Source organism: Tympanuchus pallidicinctus, unplaced genomic scaffold, assembly GCF_026119805.1.
Source record: "Tympanuchus pallidicinctus isolate F22 unplaced genomic scaffold, pur_lepc_1.0 scaffold3, whole genome shotgun sequence".
Taxonomy (NCBI): domain Eukaryota; kingdom Metazoa; phylum Chordata; class Aves; order Galliformes; family Phasianidae; genus Tympanuchus; species Tympanuchus pallidicinctus.
In genome coordinates, this window is record NW_026294747.1 from 744,357 (window position 1) to 764,017 (window position 19,661).

General features: G+C 36.2%; 1 protein-coding gene across 5 annotated transcripts in view; it reads left to right on the forward strand.

Annotated features, from left to right (window-relative positions):
* Positions 1 to 17,321, forward strand: part of METTL15 (methyltransferase like 15) — a 92,869-nt gene extending 75,548 nt beyond the window's left edge. For 4 of the 5 annotated variants that reach the window (XM_052692461.1, XM_052692460.1, XM_052692459.1 and 1 more), the window contains exons 4-6: positions 5,753 to 5,944; positions 8,920 to 9,098; positions 15,770 to 17,321. In XM_052692461.1, coding sequence (XP_052548421.1) covers positions 5,753 to 5,944; positions 8,920 to 9,098; positions 15,770 to 16,215 — 817 coding nt within the window. In that variant the 3' untranslated portion in view covers positions 16,216 to 17,321. Of the gene's footprint in view, positions 1 to 5,752; positions 5,945 to 8,919; positions 9,099 to 15,497; positions 15,664 to 15,769 lie in introns of all 5 variants that reach the window. The other variant, XR_008208879.1, reaches the window with a different exon arrangement.
* Positions 17,322 to 19,661: the final 2,340 nt, after the last annotated feature.

The window sequence follows — 19,661 nt, forward strand, 5'->3', positions numbered from 1 at the left end:
TCAAGTGGATGGGGCCAGGCAGTGCTCAGCAACAGGACAAAAGGCAGTGGGAAGAAAGCGGAACACAAAGTTCCATCTGAACGTGAGAAAGAACTTCTGACTTTGAGGGTGACAGAACACTGGAAAAGGCTGCCCGGAGGGGCTGTGAAGTCTCCTATGGAGATATGAAAAATCCCCGTGGATGCTTTCCTGTGTAACCTACTGTAGGGAACCTTTCTTAGCGGGTGGTTGGATTCAATGATCTCCAGAAGTCCCTTCTATTCCCTACAATTCTGTGGTGAGTGACTAAAAAAAGATATCAAATATCTGAAGGTTTCTAATATATTCAGTGGAAATTCTTGTTGATATACGTGCTTTTGATTAACTATTTTCCTTTAATTAAAACTGTGTTTATAGCTTCAATATCAAGCAGTATTTTTCACTGGACACAATAAAGGAATGGATACTTTATGTACAGGTAAAAATGAGTCTTAAAATAATGAGCAGTCAGCTTTCAGGCATCTTGAAATTTCTTATGGATATGTCTGTGAGGATGTTATATCCAATTTTTGGTACTTTTGGAAGCCTGCTTTTACGGAATCTGTTGTATGTACAATGGGAGGAAATTTTGTTGCAAGCTACAGGATGATTAAAGCAGGAAATAACTAGTTTAATAATGGATTGAGTAGGAGGTTGTGTTACACAGATGGAAGGACAATTGACAAGAGGAGAGAAAAGCAAGAGTGATCATCCTTGATATACTGGTTCAGGCAATGTAAGATGTTGAGTGTTCTACAGGTTAATGGGAAATGAGGTTTTGTTTGCTTTCTTCCTTGGTGCTTCAAGTTATGCAGGAAGAAACTTCTAGAGCATATGCATACCTTTTGATTTACCCAAGCCATAAGTGAGAACACTTGGTACTTAGATGTTTGCCAACTCTTGAATGCTCACAACTGGTATTTCTATGATCTTAATAAGCAGGATAAAATTGTGATTTTAGTCCTTACATTTGCAAACACAAACTTTTTTTCTGGGAGCTGCTTTTAATGTATATTTCTTCCTGTTTCCAGGTCTTTGTTAATCAGTCTGTGATTTGGTTATTTGGCTTTGTAATTTTGTAGTACAAAACCCAACCTAGACTGATCTGTTTGTTCTCAAACAGATGTATGGGCTTTTTCCACAATATACAAACACATGTACAGAGAAGAGGGCTGCACTGAGGCTGAGTAATGTTCATAACAATTTCCACGTAGGATGGTGAAAGTTCCAGGGATTTACAAATGGTGTGCTTCGTCTTGTAGATGTTTTTGGCTCAGAGCAGCAGTGAGTGGAAGTGGCAGCTGTCTGACAGCTGTTGGGTGACCGAGGTGAAGTGAGTCAGTGCTATCAAACCAGTCCTGTACCAGCATCCTAATTACAGCTGATACTAATTGGCACCCCTTCTGGCAGTCTCAGTGGAGTTACTGAATCAAAACGATGCACCAGACTGGTCCCCTCATTTCATGGCTTTGGCAAGAGTTAGCTGAAAAACTTTTTTTTTTTTGGCTCTCTCAAAGGAACCATTTACTCTTGGTTGAGTAGACGGTAGTTTTCATTACTGACAAGGGATCATCACTTCCTGACATTCTGTCTATTCAAACATGGAATTTGTAGGAGTAGCAATGGTGAAAGGATCAAGAGCAACTACCGTTATATGCATGTAAAAATACTGAAGTGGCATGAAAGCATAATCATAGTTTTCTATGAAATTACTTGTGATTGATGTCACAGCAACCTCTGTGACTACTCAGAGAAACGAGGTGAGAGGAAACATTTTCTCTGTTTATTTTGTAGAAATTATATTCATGTTTTACTTTTGTTTTCTGTGCGCATCCCTCTCAGCTGAGGGAAATAAAAGTGAAATATTTTCATGAAGCATTTATAAAATCACATTAACTGAAAGCAGAAGAGAGCTAGAAATGGATTAGACTTTGAGTTCTTCTCTCTTTTTTCATTCTTTCATATAATTGAGAAGTATGGATCCAAGTGCTATCTGTCATGAATTCTGTACTCTGCGTCGTAGTATAATATAATTAAATACTGTGCTATGACCTGAGTTGAAGGGTCTTGAACCTGAGGTCATGTCTTACTTTTAAACTATTGCAGACAGTACAAGAAGTCTGAAAATTCTTGAGATTGTTTTACAGTGAAATCTATTAAGGCCCCAAGAACTTCTGTGGCAGGTGAAATAACTTAATTATTTTTGAAATTGACTTACATTGTGTGTGTGTGTACCCACTGTTCCTTTACATTCTTAGGGAATACTTCTTACCTTGGAGAATGTCAAAATTGATGAAGAGAGACTGTGTATGTTGAATATTTTGAGAGGTTAGCAGTAGCTTGATAGCATCAGTTGGAAATTTGCTAAAACTTATCGTGCTCTTACAAAAACAAAAAGAAAAAAGCAAGCCAAATGGAAGCTAAAAATGTGATGAGCATTGTCTGATTTCATGTCTTCACACCATTGCCTTGTTGTATTTTCTTGCTGAATACATTTAAGCTGGTGTTTAATCTTTCACATCTTATTTCTCTATGTGTAGGTTTGGGCTACAAGCTATTCATAGTGTTTTTAGGTGTCTGAAATAGTCTGAGCACGTAGAGTGGCATTCATCTACTGTGTTTAACATTTTTCTCTTACTGAAGAGATGAGCGTTTTTAAAACATCAGAACACTGGGAAAAAAAAAGCATAAAGAATTTCCCTATTCATGGGAAGAGCCAGTGACCTGTAAATGTAGGCCATGCTCTTTTTTAGAGTAGTGTGCACAGTTTTTGTTGTTTGTTTGTTTATTTGAGGCTGTTTTACAGCAATGTAAACAAAAATCTGAAGGCGAAGGAATTGAAACATTTTCTCAAGAAGATCTTGCATAGCATACCACTGGTATTTGGACAGAGGCATGAAGAATAGTAGACAAGGGAAGAGTTTATTATGTTTTAATAAATGCTTCTGAGTGCATGGTGAAACATTTTTCCTTGAGTAAATGTCATACTCATCATCTAACGCATACGTGTCCATCCTGCTAGTTCTGTGTTTTTATTACCCTCTTTTTTATGTTTTAATAAAAAAGACTTTTTGTTACTTACACACGTTAACTATATTACAGATTTTATGTGCAATCCAAGATAACTACTCTTAACTCATTGTGATCCAGGCAAACCTAAGGACTGGGACACATGATCTGATACATGAGTCCTTGTCAACATTACCATTCCATCGTTGTCACCATTCTGTGAAATAAAAAAGGTTGACATCTGTATTTGTTTTCATAAGGTAATAACTGATCACTCATAGCTACGTGTTTGGTTTGATTAATTAAAATATCTTGAGATAACCGAGGTGCTTGAAGTTGTTTCTTCTGATTCAGAAATAAACAATTCAAAGAACTGAAGGTTTTAATCTAGTTATTATAATCTCATAAAATGCACCTGCTTTTATTAAAGATTTATATTCACCAAGACGCTTGACTCCACCATTGGTATAAAATTAGTCACGTAACACACAGGTTATATACAAAGGCTTTATTTTCTCACAGCTGAAAGGGTGGCATCCAAATGTCTGTCTAATTCTTTTTCAATCTTTATTGGTGAACTCCAGAACACTTTCCATCTGAAGAATATCTCTCCAAACAGTAAACTTCAACTTACATCAAATATGCATGTTTATGTACCTTTTCCTAATCTCAAAGGCTTAATATAAAAAGTTTCTTTAAAGAAATATAATGAAATTTCTAGCAAGATGCAAATATAATTCAAAATTGTTTTTTCAGAATGATTGTTAGCACCAGACAGTGCTGTTTCACAGCTGCCAACATTTACTGTTGAGGAACTGGACAGTTTTAATTAAAGGAAAATAGTTAACTCATTTTTTTTTCATATTTAATTTGTTTTCATCTCCCACATACAGAATTGTAAAGTTCATTCATTTACAGAAGCTCTAAATTTAGGAATACTGCTGGATTGCCCAAAGTGGTGCAGAGTTTCAAGAAAATTCCTTTCGTATTGAAGGGAAATGTAGCCTCAGAGTTATCTCAAGTAACTATTGAGTTTAAATTAAGCTAAACATGTTAAATCGTTGTACTTTTCAGGAATTCAGTTCTCATTTGGCTGAATAGTTGTATTTAATTACATGCTGGACAGTACTCAGTTCAGAAGTGTGTATGTGTGAACATGTCATCCCTCATGAAATCTGTTCATTCGAGGTATTCCTCAGTTTTTGAGCTACGTTAAGTAGATTCATTCTATTTTAATGAGGATACCATTATATGCCTGCATGTTCTTCCACATGGTTGCGTTCATAGCATCTTCCTTTTAATGGAGCATTTACTCTTTTTTTTCCCCTTATAGCATTTCCTCACTAATTGGATGGGTACAAAAAATAGTTCTGATTCCCTCCTGTTCGTGAGCTCTTCTAATATTGCAATCTCTGGAGTCAGCTAGATGGAAATAATACTTGTGTTTATGTTAAACTGACCTGAAAGATGGATTAGACTTGAGCTGATGTTGTAAAAAATATTTCAGTTGTTTTGGGGGGAGGTTGTGGTTTTGTTTTTTTGTTTTGTTTTTTTTTTTTAGGTTTTTTTTTTCCCAAAATGTCTATAATGTTGACTCAGAAAACATACAAGCATTGTCCTTCTGTAGTAAGGCATTGTGCTCTCCATCCACTCACCATTGCCCGTGTGACTTTAACAACGATGTGAGTTAACTTGAGTGTCTTGTAGCAATTTGAGTATGGGACTGAGGAGTACTTAGCCAGCCAATATCAGAACTCTAATGTGGAGGCAGTGATTTATTTTTAGGTGCCAAAATATACTGTTTTCTGTTTGTTTCTTTGATTGTTTGTAGGTACTGATTAAAAGATTAAAAATTTGCAGGTATAGCAGCACCTTGGTTAAACTTTTTAAATTTTTTGAAATTTTAACAGTAAGTAAATAAGTGATTTGCTTGTAAGTCACCTTTATAGATAGACTAGAATCTAACATACATGCTTAGATCCCAAGAGAGAGCTGGACATCTCAGAGATCTTTTCCCTTACCATGCCACTTTTGTTCTCCAGTAGAGGAGTCTTAAGCAAGAAAGAACAATACAAAGCACAAAGAAAGCATAGAACTCTATTCTCCACACTGTTTAGCTGACTAAATCAAAGCAGCTCTGCTACCTTTTATTTGCTTTTGATCCAGTGCACCTAATTTTGCCCGATTATTTTTGAATTGACAGCTACCATAAAAAAAAGTGTTTGTCCCATGGCGAGGATTGAAGACTTTTTTTTCCTGACAAAAGAGTATTAACCACAAGACTGGGCCATTGTATTCCATGTTGTCTGCTTTTCCTTAGGTCCAAGAACCATTCATTTTTTTTCTGTGTTTTGGCATCCCATAACTAGGAGTCATGCCCAGAGTAAGGAATAATGTGGTGGTCAGAGAATTCCCATTGGGTGTGAAAGATGACTCTGAGTTCTTCCATACTGAAAAATGAAATTTTATCAGGTTTCTGATTTGTCGTGAGCACTTTGGGTACTTTGAGATTAAGCAGGAAGGAAGTAAAGACAAGCTTAATAACCACTGATGGGTGAGTAGAATCAGTTTTGCATGCTGGCACATGAAAAGTACCTAAATTGTTACTTTGGGAATAACACTATTACTTCAGAGATAAGTAAGCATTACCAACTAATTCCTTCTGTATGAGATGAAAACACTGCACTGTTAAAGATGAAGGGTTTTATTTCTGGTTTTCTTACAGGAAACAGATTCAAGCTCTTCTAGGACAGTTTAGCCAGTCAGAGGCTTTGTTAATCTCATCTGGAGTTGAGCCTGGAACTCTAGATGGAGTTCTCTTGGATGCTGGATGTTCTTCTATGCAATTTGATACACCTGAAAGAGGTTTTTCCCTGCAGAAGGATGGACCTTTGGACATGAGGATGGATAGTGACAGGTAATTTTTAATAAAATATTTTTCCTTGGAACTCAACTGTGTGCTCAGTAACACTGTGTATCTCATTTCCTGTTAAAGAGAAGAATTCACATAATAAAATCATACCTAAATTTGCTCAAATATGCTGTCAATATCTTGCTACAAAACTTTTAATTTTCAATAATTAGAATCCTGGCTATGTTCCTTTCTTTTTTTAAAACAGGAGGAATGTTCCAGTGATATGTAATTAATCTAGTAATGTTTATCTTAACTACACCATTCAAATCTTACTTTTTTGGTGTGTGTGGTATGCAGCTGTAGGGACAAGTTTTACTGTAAGGCTTACAGATTCTGATAATGTTATGGAGAGCAAAAGAAAATGCCAAGTATGGTTATGTTGACAGGATGCTCGGCCAGAGCTTTGAGATGAATTTCCAAAATCTATTTCTGTAGTGCATTCCACAAGGAAGATGTGGAGGCCTTTATAGAATCACAAAATTGTAGGGGTTAAGGGGGACTTCTGGAGATCGTTGAGTCCAACCAACAGCTAAGGCAAGTTCCCTAAAGTGGGTTACACAGGAAAGCATCCAGGGGGATTTTAATAGCTCCACAGAAGGTGACCCCACAGCCCCTCTGAGCAGCCTTTTCCAGTGCTCTGCCACCCTCAAAGTCAGAAGTTCTTTCTCATGTTCAGATGGAACTTTGTGTTCCAGTTCTGGCCATTGCTACTTGTCCTGATATTGGTCGCCACCAAGTAGAGCCTCGACCTTCCTCTTGTCTCCCTCTTTTTAGATATTTATAATCACTGGAAAGATCTCCTCTCAGTCTTCTCCAGGCTGAACAGTTCCAGGTCTCCCAGCCTTTCTAATAGATGCCAGGTCCCTAATAATCCTCCTGAAGTTCCCTGCCTTTCCTGAAATGGGGAGCCCAGGACTGGACACGGTACTCCCAGTATGACCTCACCAGGGCAGAGTAGAGAGGGAAGATAACCTTCTTGCTGACCGCGCTACTTTATTTGTTTAAGAAGAAAACCAGATTTTATTAAAATATTAAATCAAAATATTTGTTAGGATTTCTGTTTCCTTTCATTGGGGAGTGAGTAGGAAAGACAATTTGTTTTTTCCTTTCTTTCATTCTTTAAAAGGGGAAGCTACTCTGCCCTTCCCAGTTTGGTCATTGTCTGATATCTAGTCTTGGTTTCAGCCAACTTGTTTATTGGTTGCATTGCAGCAAGGTCTGTACAGGCTGTGTTGTTCCCAGCCTTCTGTATGGTTTCAACACAACCTGAGGCCTGTTTTCTCTGCTATTTCTGCCCTACCTCAGACTGCTGGATCTGGAGGCTCACAATTCATTACCGCATACCCTTTCCTTTTTTTGCAACACTTACTTTTCATGGGGTGATCACTTGACCAAATCATGTTCCTCCCTCTTTTCTACAATGGCCGCCTGACCCATTTTCTTTTCTGTAAAAGAAACCTTAAAATAAGTCTAAAAAAATATATATATCCTACTGGTGATATTCAACAGTTAAAATCCGACCGCAAAGTTGCTTTTAACGTACTAGAATAATGTTATGCTATTGCACTTTCCTTATTCAGTCTTGCTGGTTTTATTTTGTATTGTTCAGGAGGCACATCAGCCTTATTTAATTGTTAAATTAACAATTACTAAGTGAATCACCTATACTTAAAACAATCAGTATTGGTGCTGAGTTAGGAGCATGAAATTACACTTAGACAGCTGTTTTCATCTTCAAATGACCTAATATATATTCCTGTAGTGTTGTGCTTTTTATGTGAAAATGACAGAGATCTGTGTTGCATAGATGGTGGCAGTAAATGTATAATATATTACTACTAGGAGTATGAAAACATGTCTTGTTTTGATGAACGTGTAGTCTTAAGAAATGTAATTTGGTCTTTCGTTGCTCACATAGAGCCTACGGGAAACCTCTGTTTCTAGGCAGTTGTTCTACCACATTAACATTAAGACTTAACACAGCAAATTTCTTGGTGCTTCCTTTTAGTGTTTTTGTGTAAAAATCCCGTGTGATGCTCCTGGGATTCAGCCCTCTGATTTCATGAGTCTGAACTTCAGACTTGCATTTGCATCATGAGGATACATACGTGTAACAGTGTATAAGAACAAAGGCTACCTGTGGCATGACAAAAGCCTTCTGCTACAGTTGTTGCTATGATACACCTTGCTTCTGATATCTAAGTTTTGTTATCTTTTTTTTAAGATTCTGCAGGAGTGTAATGAATGCCTGAAAAATTTTCAGCATGCTAGTGTCTTTGTAAGAGGGAATTTATTGAGTAGTTTGCATGCTTTTTCACGTTAGTTAATCCTTAGATGATGAACAGTTAATGCTTTGAACTGTTTCAATAGTAAAGTGGCACAGATTAAAAATAAATACGTATGTATGACTTAAACCCTTTCAATTGTAATAATTCCTTTCATTTGTAATATTGGATCACTTGTATTCTCTCAAAAACAATATGTGGATATAAATTTTTATGCCTCTTAATGAAATGTGAAGTTGAATTGTTTTCACAAGCAGTTGTTTTCATAGCAGATGTGAAAGGAAAGATCCTTGAGATCAGTTCCGGAAAAAAAAAACAAAAAACAAAAAACAATGTATATTTCAAGGTAACTAAAATGAACCTTTAAGGGGCAAGTTTATATTCTAAAGCTGTCAAAATAGGAACAGTCGCACAGCGTTTCCAATTTAGCATGATACTGAACTATATTTATCCTCGTCAACTCATTAGACATAGTTTATCGTACTTGGAAGTTTCAGCTGTTTTAATTGATACTGTGGAGCAAACTCCACTCAACAAGAAGTGCATTTTCATAGGTTTGCTGTCTCTTACTTGAAAACCTCAAAGGCACTTGTATGCACTGTGTGTGTTTGACTTTGTCTCAAAGCTATGAAGCTTCACCTCTTGTCAATGAATACTGACGTCAGTGAACTAATTGGCTCTTCTTGTGCGTAGGTACCCTGACATGCCCACTGCTGCTGATGTTGTGAATGCTTTAGATCAACAGGCACTTGCGTCCATCCTGAGAGCATACGGGGAGGAGAAGCACGCCAAGAAAATCGCCTCAGCCATCGTTCAGGCACGCAGCATATATCCCATCACCAGAACTCAGCAGCTTGCAAGCATTGTTGCAGGTACCCTCATTAATTCTTCACAGTGGCTGAAAGAGGAAAAAAATATTAATCCCCAAAGTCCCAGAGGGATCTATTTGTACTTGAAATCATGCAGGATCTGATCCTGCCTATTCTGCTCTGATGTCAGTTCTCTTTTTTCCCCTGTAAGTTCCCACTTGTTATACTGTATTTTGCCGATTAGTTTAATAATAGATTTCACATGAAGTGATTTATCATTTTGCCTACCAAGTTAAAACACAGAATGACAGCAGCCTAGGGAGTTTTTTATCCCAGCTATTGGTAAGCATTCAAATATCAGATACGTCATATGCATCTCATAGTTTTAACTTTCTACATTTTAATATTTTGATTTTGAAGGGAAGTTTCCAATTACGAATGAAATTAGATTTGTTCCCTCTGCTTAAAGAACAAGGAAGCAAAAAAATAAAGCAATACGTAGCTTGCTTCATCTCGTGAATGCCAACTAGAGCAGCCTGAAGCACCTATTGAAACACTTCATCTTACCTGCTCTTAACTGTAAACAACATGAACAAAATGTAGTTAGGCAGCAGCTGTGCTCACATTTAAAACCTTCATGTTTGGATTCTCAAATCAAAGTTTTCAAGGAAAAATGAATGATAGAAATACTGTGCCTCAACATTCTAATATATACTGTTGGGTCTTTTTATTTAACCAAGAAGTGAAAATTACTGGGTCTCCAACAGCTATAAATTGTTGACAACCAAATTTAGAACTTTAAAATGGTTACCCAAATGTATTACTATTCATTACTGAATTTTAAAAGCTCTGTCTGTATTCTGAAGACTTGAAAAAACAATGACAGCAAGAAGGATTAAGAACTGATTGAATGGCAAGTCTCAGAATATGATGATCAACAACACTGGATCTGACTGGAGGACTAGCTAGTGGTGTCCCCCAGCGATCTGTACTGGGGTTGGTCTTGTTCACCTTACTCATCAATGACCTTGGTGAAGGCACAGAGTGCAACCTCACTAAGTTTGCTGATAGCAAATTGGGTCCCCAAGATAGTTGGGGACCTGTAGCATCACCCTTACGAGGGAAGGCTGAGAGAGCTGGGCCTGTTCATCCCAGAGAAGTCTGAAGAGGGAATCTTCTTAATGTGTAAATATGTTTTAAGGGAGTGTACCAAGGCAGGGACCAGTCTTTTTTTCTGTGGTGCCTGGCAACAGAACAAGAGGCAACAGGTGCAAACTAAAACACAGGAAATCTGCATGTGAGAAAAACTTCTTCGCTGTGAGGGTGACAGAGCACTGGAACAAGCTGCCCAGAAAAGTTGTGGCGTCTCCTTCTGTGGAAATATTCAAAACCTGCCTGGATGTGTTCCTAGGCAATGTCCTCTAGGTGATTCTGCTTGAAGCAGTGGGATTGGGCTTGATTGATCCCAAGTGGTCCCATCCAACTTCAACCAATCTGTGTTTCTGCTATGCCTTTATGTTTAATGGATTGCGTATGACTTGTCACCTAATGGTCACCTTCTGTCTTAGCGACAGGGTTTTTCTTCTTCTCATGTTAAACTCCAATATATTTGAAGAGCTGCTTAATATGTGAAATCAGGAAGGCAGTTTTTACTAAGCATGCCAAGGAAAATTTTTCTGCCAGGCAGTAAATGTGTTTTGAACTTCTTGTGGAGTGTGTAAGTTAAAAGAGTTTTAGGACCACTACATTTATCTGTTTTTGGGTAGAAATTTTTGCAGTTTTAACTTGATTTCTCCAGTAAAGGAGGTCAAAGGTAAATCTTTACTAGTTTTAGAACTGAGTATGCATTAAGAAAATTTCTGGTAAGTTTAACAGCTCAATTGATGATCAGTTCTTCTGCAAAATGATATCCATGAAGTTATTAAGGTAAACAATAACAAAAGGACCAGAAATTACAGTGGTAGAATCCTCTTGTAGCCCAGCTTAGAAAACCTTGACTAGTTAAGGATTTAAAGCAATTAAGCTCTATGACTTATTAGTTAAATGCCAAGTCCTTAAAAATAAGCAATTAAATCATTATAGTAATAAAATCTCATGTTTTAAATTTTCCAGATTCTATCAGAGCACAATTTTATCACCAGAACAAGAACATTTTCTGCCTGACTAACAAGCCAGAATACAAGCAAAAAATGTAGTCAGGGAGACCGGTTATTTCTATGTATCTCCTTGTTGATTTGAATACCTTTGTTGATTTGAATATATATAAATTCATATATAGTCCCTATTCTTTTTTCACGTGATTATTTAGTATGATCTCAGATTTTCTAGAACTCCAAACTCTGTGGAAAGTTCTGGCTGCTCAGTGAATCCCAGTGAATTCAGGCTAGTTTTATACTAGACTGAAACTGGAAAAGGCAAGTGCTAGTCTAGACTACCTAAGAAACAAAAATGTAAGAGTTAGAGGATATATTGCTGTTACTGATTGACTGGGAGATGAATTTGAAGGATATAACTGGAAAAAAAGCCAGCACCCACCTCCACAGCAGTGACATGACAATCAGACATTTCTGAAGTTTGTATCGACAGGAATTAGAATGCTAAGGTACAGCTTAAAAAAATCATAAATAGATCTGTATGTTGAGTTTGCCTACAACAGCTTGAGGCTAGCTCAGGTATCAACACATTTATTACAGTCTTTTGTTGCAGCTCCAGAAAACAAGTCCTCCTAACTCTTGGCGTAGAGCCTGGAAGTTGTCTTTCTACAGACTTTGCCATTGAATAAGATCCTACAAAAAAAAAAAAAAAAGACCAAGTACTTCTAAAAGCTTTTGATCCATTTAAATAAGGAGGTCTCTGAGTAATCTATGGGGTCTAGAGTTTACATAGGGGGAAAAAAAGAGGATTTTTTTTTTTTTTTATCACTGATGTGAACATCATCTCTTTCTCCAGCAGTTTGACTGTACTGCTTACAATTTTCATTGCAGATATCTGTGACAATGAACAGACGTTCTTAGCTGAACATCTGTAAATAGATATGTGAAAGTCAACTGAGAAACATTTCTGATGGCTGTTGCTGAAGCTCTTTGAGTTCTGTTTTGAAATTGTAGAATTAACTGGATAGGTGGGAAAACTGGTTAGACATTGTGAAAATAAAATTAATTTTATTGTGTTTTTTCTATACAACTCTCAATTTTTGTTTCAAGTGGGTGATATAATTTTTTTATATTTTTGTTTGTTTTCACAATTGGTATTTTTTTGTAATGACACTTAAGTATCTGGTAATCCTTTGGACTTGACTTGAAAGGAGCTAATGATGAGGTATTAACGAAACAGCAGTTTAAAAAGCTTTATTAGATAAAGCCAATCTCATTCAAACTGGTCCACATTTATAGACTTGGTCAGTATGGAGTTTGTAATATTGCCTGAATTTCAGAAGAGTGGGAATTAACATTGTACTGAGGGAGCCTGGACAAAAGGACATTGGTTGCGTCACAGAAACTTATTAAATGCAATTCTAATTCAACAGACGAATTCCTGCAAACAGGTGCACAATCTGAATTAATTTTTAAACTCTCCCACACTCATGCACTCTGGGGACTTTAATAGTTCTTATTGACAGGCACAGCACGCTGCTAATTTCATTCACAAGCTTAAGAATTTCAATGCATTTTAACTTGTGAATCTGTTTCAATTTTAAAAGTGTTAGTAGCATCAGGGCATCCCAAAACTAAAAATGATAATTTTTCTCAGTGGGATTTCAAGCCAGTTGTCTAGCCAGAAGTGCGATGTTTTTATGAATGAACTTCATTTTGCAAGCTTCCCATACGGTTCTTTACGTATGTATTTTTGTACACTGTACAGCCTGTTAACAGGAAGGATTTTCTTTTAGTGTTGTGGTAATCGGAGGGGGCTGGGTGAGAGACTTCTGCAGAAAATACTGGTAGATTTTGTTGAACAATACCAGAGGGCTAAGAGTGAATAGAAAAAAAGGTGGCACATAGATTGTATCTGCTGTGTTTGTTGAAAGAGATGAGGATCCATATGTGTGACAGAAACCACTAGCACAAATTATATGTATCAGCTGATAGCAATCTCTAAAGACAAACCAATAAGCCATTGCATATTAAGATGTTATGGTTTTAATTAGGGTTTTGGTTGCATAAAACTACTCAGTGGCTATGTTTTTCTTACCAGTTTCCTGAATTGGATTCTGTACCAGTATCTGTGTCCAACGATGCTGCTGGACATGCAACGATGCAACATGTGATGTTTGCACATGTTCATCTGAGGCTTGTAATGTGTTAATGTATTTACAGAATATATTAGGGTCTTAATTTCTTTATTTCTCTTCCAAGTTTCTCATAAATCTATGTTGCAAGGATTTGTTTTTCAGATTTCCTTCCTAATTTATAGATATTTTGAAACCAAGTTTATCATCATAGAAGATTATTGAGGGAAGATGTTCCACTCAGCCACACTGGACAATTATTTGACCAGAGATTAGCACTTAGTGACTTTTATGAAATAATTTTGAGCAGATCTGTATAGCATCCTGTTCATTCACAAAAGTCAAAGATATTTTGATGACACAGAGCCTAAAACTTTGAGTATTTCACTGAAATTCCAGTGAGATTGACTGTGGAAATTTAAGTAAAGAATCTCATTCTAGGCTTCCAATCAATAAGCACTCGGTTTTGTACCAAAATTTCATCCTGTACTCTTGTGAGTTGACTTCATTTTTATCTGTAATACTTTTGGAAGCTGGAATATACTTAGAATATCAGAAATAGATTATTCACAGAAAGGTAGCAGTATTTTTTAGAGAATATTTAGGCTGCTAAAATAGACTATTAAAATACAACAGTGAAAAATGCTGTGGGTCTACTTTTAGAGGTGAACACCAGCTATGGATAGTAACAGTCCAAAATTGAAAGTGTAAAACTGATGCTCTTGACGTCACAGCTGTAAATTTTTCAGCAAGTTGCAAGAGAAAGGAGATTCTGGATAAAAGTGGTAGAATAGTACAAAAAAGTGGTAGAATAGTACAAGTTAGGTGGAAGAAAAAATAGAGTGCATTGTAAGCCAACTAGCTTGTTAGTAGGAAATACTAACTTTTTCATTCAAGTTATGGCTGTTTTCAGTATAGTGAACATAGGCTTGGTTTTGGAAGTGCAGAGAAAAGTGTGAAGTATGTTTTCAATTTTTTTAAAAGTAGGCTTGGAAGAGGGAAGAAATAGATGTTGCCTGATGTGATTTTCAATCTATGACATAGTCAAGAACCCATGACTGTTGTAGTTGAATTCAAAAGATACCGAAGTATCTGATGTGTCTGTTTTGAATTCTATCGAAGAAAAATTTTACTCTGACTGAAACAGGTCTTGTGGAGAATGCAAAACCATGTATGTTTAGTCATTTAGTGAATGCAGTTGCAATATGTGTGTCCTGATGTATTTTTTCAATACATTGTACTCCGATTTTTGACCCTGGCATTTCTGAGCAAACTCCTTGTATTTGTAGCTATTAGTTGCCCGTTTGAAGAAAATAGTTTCTCCATTACATTATCAATTACTTGGTTACTTGGTTATGAACTACAATTACTTCAAATCCATTACTTAATAATTTTGTAGTTTAGTACTGGAATGGAATTAAGGCTTTTTAATACATACGTGCTGTATTTGTCTTATCTTTAATGGACCCTCTTCTTTGGAGAAGTAATTATTTCCGTTTGTGCTTCTATGACTTCTGCATTTACTTACATAATAGATCATAAGTTTACTCAGGTTTCACAGATCTTGTAGGCTCTTGTACTTTTTTTACTTTGATCCATCATATCTCCAGTTCTCTGCTCTGTACTTTGATAATGAAGGTTCAAGCCTAAAATACATCAAATGAGGCTATATTAGAGTTTCCATCAAATTTTCAGTCTCTTTATAAAGAGATTTGAATAACTCATAAGATCTCTGGGGAAGGTCAAGAACAGAGTTTCTGGAGTTTAGTGCCACCAGTGTCACCTAAGCTGGTGATTTTTCTTCTGAGTAACTCTTACCTTGGCATGTTCTGCTGTGTCAAAAATTGGCAAAGTTAGCTGCATTTTCTAAGTTTCTTAAGGTCCTTTCATGAACATTTGAAGGAGCACTGGTTTAGTGAGCATGAACTTTTGTCTCCAAGCAAGAATGTCTCTTTTAAGCTTTTAAGTAAGTAATTGAAAAATACTTACCGTTAGGTGAGTTGAAATGAAAACACTGTTTTCATTATATCTCTGTGTGAAAATATATGAATTATAAGCTGGTAGGCAACAGTTAAAAATTAGTGTCCATCTTTTTTTTTTTGACTTGCCTTAAAAGAATGAAATGAACTGTCACAAACTGTCACTACACTTTGGTGTAGTGTTGACTACACCAATGAGTTGGAAGATGTAGGATTTATCTAGCCATCTTCATTTGTTCCCTATTTTGGTTTCAGCTATCGTTTTGCATTTTAACTTGAAGCATTTGAGGAAGCAGCTCCAGTGGGTTGTAGGAAAACCTGCAAGCTAGCTCAGTGTAATAGGGTTTACTTTCAGGAAAGGGGATCTAAAGCAGAAGATAATTATGCATTTAAAAGAAGGAAGCTCACCCAGAGTTCTGTGGTAAGTACGCGCTCCTTTAAAGTCATCGTGTATACATGGCTTAATGTCAGAACAGCAATGTGGAAATAACAAAATTGTGACATGTGCCTTTTCAAATGTATGACAGGTGCTTTTCCAGCATCAGCATTGTATGCACGAAAAGATCTGCTTCAGAGACCTACACACGTTGCTACCAAAACTTTCCAAGGTCTGCGAATATTTGTGAATGATGAGCTTCATGAACTCATAACAGGGCTGAAGACAGCTGAGAAGTTTCTAAAACCTGGAGGTCGTCTTGTAGCCCTCTCCTTTCACTCACTAGAAGATCGTATCATCAAACGTTTTCTTCATGGAATAGACATGACAGAAAAGTACAATCTTGGCTCAAGGCAGAAGATAAGACGGGCTCTGAAAAATTGCTCCAAGGAAGAAGATACACAAGAATTCCCCCATGGAAAATCCAACTCAAAGTGGACTTTTATACAGAAAAAAGTTCTCACACCCCAGGCCAAGGATATTCTAATAAACCCAAGAGCGAGGTCGGCCAAGCTAAGAGCTGCTATTAAACTCTGAAATAAAGGTGAATCATCATATAATTGTATCATTTCCTACAGTTTCATTTTCTGGAGGACTAACTGGACAGATAACATCAAACAGAAAAATCAAGTGGAAAAGGCTGTTAAAAAACATGTTTCCCATCATTGTACTTGTTTTTTATTAGGGTGTAAAGTAGAAGATCAAAAGGTAAAGTTATAGAATAAGTAAAATAAGTTGCATGAGTGGGTGTTGCTGATTATACAAAATGTTTATCTTTAAAAAGGACAAAAACTAAAGCTTTTATAAACCGGTTTTGATATATTTAAAATATTTCCTTTAAACTCAACTCAGAACTCTGACACTTCCAGTCTAAATTCAGTAGCTGATGGAGATGGACGTTTTTATGGCTGGTGATGTCATACAACAAAGTCAACTGACTGTCCTAACCTAGTATATTTTTTTAAGCTAGCTGAAGAACTCACGATATAAAAAATTATTGATGTATAAACGTGTGTCTGTTGATTTGTTGAATTAACATCTGTATGACAGTAGCTTGATCTTGCATAAATTGATATCACAACCTTATGCCTAATCCAGGAATTTATGAATGATCTCTTACCTCTGTTAATAAGAAAATATTTACATACATGATAGCCTGGTTATTTAATGTTTATTGATTTTAAATAATGAATAGGTTTTGAGAAAAAAGGTACTTCAGAAGGCCTCTGTATTGCATTTGGACATTATAAGCAGAGAGCAAACAGCAGGAAGATTTGTACTAGATAATTTGAAGTTATTCCTGTAGTCCTAAATTCTGTGCGTAGGTCAAGTAAAAGTTTGATGTGTTGATGAAATTATTACTAACCAGCCTATTCTGACTCCTCCAAAGTATTCTCCTTTGCACATGATGTTTTAATAAGAGTTATTGTAGGTAAGCAGTGAGTTCTATTTTATAAGTGAACTGCTAAAGCCAGTTTCCTACTTGGATAGCATACTAACTAGTAAATTGGTAATATATTTTTGATTAAGATAAAATGAATTGGATTTAGCTGTAGATTTGTACTGTATTGTAAAAGTTCATTGCTGTTGCTGTTTTTGCATGTTAATAATGATTACATAATAACATGTTTCAACTTATTTGACCTCTGACTCATCTTTGAAGGAAAAAAAAAGTCCTTATTTGAATATTTGAATAATAAAATCTATAGCAGGATATCATTTGCAGAGAAGAGACTGGAGACTAGCAGAGAGAATAAGAAAATGCAGTATTTGACTTTGAGCTAAATAATTACTTCACTAGCTTTCAGAAGAACACTGGATCATTCCAGACTTGACTTTCATCAAGCATCCTTTTCACATTGCTTACTTCTCTGGAGTTTTTTAGGATTATATTGATACAAACAAATAGAAATTTAGATTAACCACCTATAACATTCATTAAATACTTGAATATTGTTTAATTCTTTGATGAAGCTTGGTCATGATAACACAGATTAGTAATCTAAAACACCAGGTGAATGATGATGGGCACTTCTGAAATTTCAATATTTTCACTACTTTCGTTATATGTATTATTAAATATTAAATACAACATTCCACTACAAATATTATTTGCTGTTGACATCTTAGAGACAACAGATGTTTGAATGAAAAAATGTCTATTCAAGGTAACATTAAATATAAATGGTGAAATTATTTTTAGTTTAGGTTCCATATTGAAATGTACTCCAATTGTAGGTTGGAAAAATTGCATTTCTGCTATAGGCTTAGAACAGTTACAGTGCACTGCTATGTGCTGTTCAGGAACGTGCTTCAGGGCAAGACCTGCCAGTTGTGTGCACATGGATCCTAGAAACTATATGAAGACATTAAAACTTTATCTTTGGTGAAGGTTGCAATTCCTTTTAGGTTGGAGTTGCACAATCATGGAAATGCATCAGTTACTGAGCTCTTCTCTGTAGAGGATTGGTTTCATTTTTCTCAGTGTCTCTTCACCAACCCAAGGTGAAGCCTTACTGGACCTGGTGCTCACCAGTGCAGAGGAGAGCATTGGAGAGGTTAAGATGGGAGGCATCCTGAGCCAGAGAAGGACCATTAAGATGATCAGGGGCCTGGAGCACTATGGCTGGCTGCTATGAGGAAAGGTTGAGGGAACTGGGCTTGTTTAGCCTGGAGAAAAGAAGGCTCTGGGGAGACCTCATTGTGGCCTTCCAATACTTGAAGTGAGCGTATAGATAGGAGGGGTAACAGCTGTTTACAAGGGTGGATAGTGATAGGACAAGAGGGAATAGTTTGAAACTGAGACGGGAGGTTTAGGTTGGATATTAGGAGGAAGTTTTTCACTCAAAGGGTGGTGAGGCACTGCAGGAGTTGAAAGTAGATGATTGTGGTCCTTTTCAACCCACGCCATTCTATGATTCTGTGATTCTTCACTTTCAGTTTTGAACTTTCAATAAGAAAAGTCCTCGAATTTTAATTTCTGTGTGCCAGAAAATAGAACTTTCTTTTTTCCTCTGAAAAACTTCTGGTTATTCTTAGTTAAAGTATTCTGATATTTTTAAACCTTGCTTCTGTTTAGTTGGTGAAGTTATATTACCTGAAGGATATTAAGTTTTTATATGTTTTTTCAGGATACTTGCACGCATAGCATATGTTGAACTTTCCTAAAGTATGTGGTTCATGTCATGGAATTAAATTTTACTGTTGTTGTTGTTTTAACACAATCAAACACAGTATTCGTGAGTGTGACGGCATCTGTTGGAAAATCAGTCTTAATGAAAATTAAATCCTGCTGATACAAATTTTAGATAATTTCTAAAATAAATAAATAAATAAAAAATTGCCAGTAAAGTTGAGTGATATTCAGTTTAAAATAGCAAAATGCAAGACCATACATGAAAAACAAGGAAGCAAAAACTGTAGCCTGTGTTGACAAAGATAGTGGCAGTACCCCATGGTACTGTATGTAGTGGGCAGAGCAAAAATGGCTGATATGTTCAATACTTGTAGAACAGCAAATTTTATCAAGTAATATCAAATAGAATCTATGAAGGTAGTGGTAGTAGAAAGATGGTGGCATTGCCAAGAAATGTGTACGTGCAGAACATGTTGCCAGAATATATCTGTTCTTGTTAGTACTTCAGAAGAATTTGGGAAAAAAATCTGCTATCAGGACTATTCTTATGCATTGTAAATGTACTTTATTTTGAAAAGTATTTTAAAAATCTGACTCAATTATTTAATCCAATGGAATTCAAAGAGCTGATAAGCAAGAAGGTAAGATTTTCATTGTTTCAGAATGTGAACGGTTAATAATATATTTTTCAACTAATATAAAGAATTAATATCTTTTTTATGTGTTACAATTGAGTAGTTTCTCAGTATTTTTATAGTCACATCTACTGAGATTGGTACTTGACTGGGAAAAACGTGTGTCAGAAATGTGAGCTTTGGTATAGATGTGTTGTGGTATTTGGCAGACA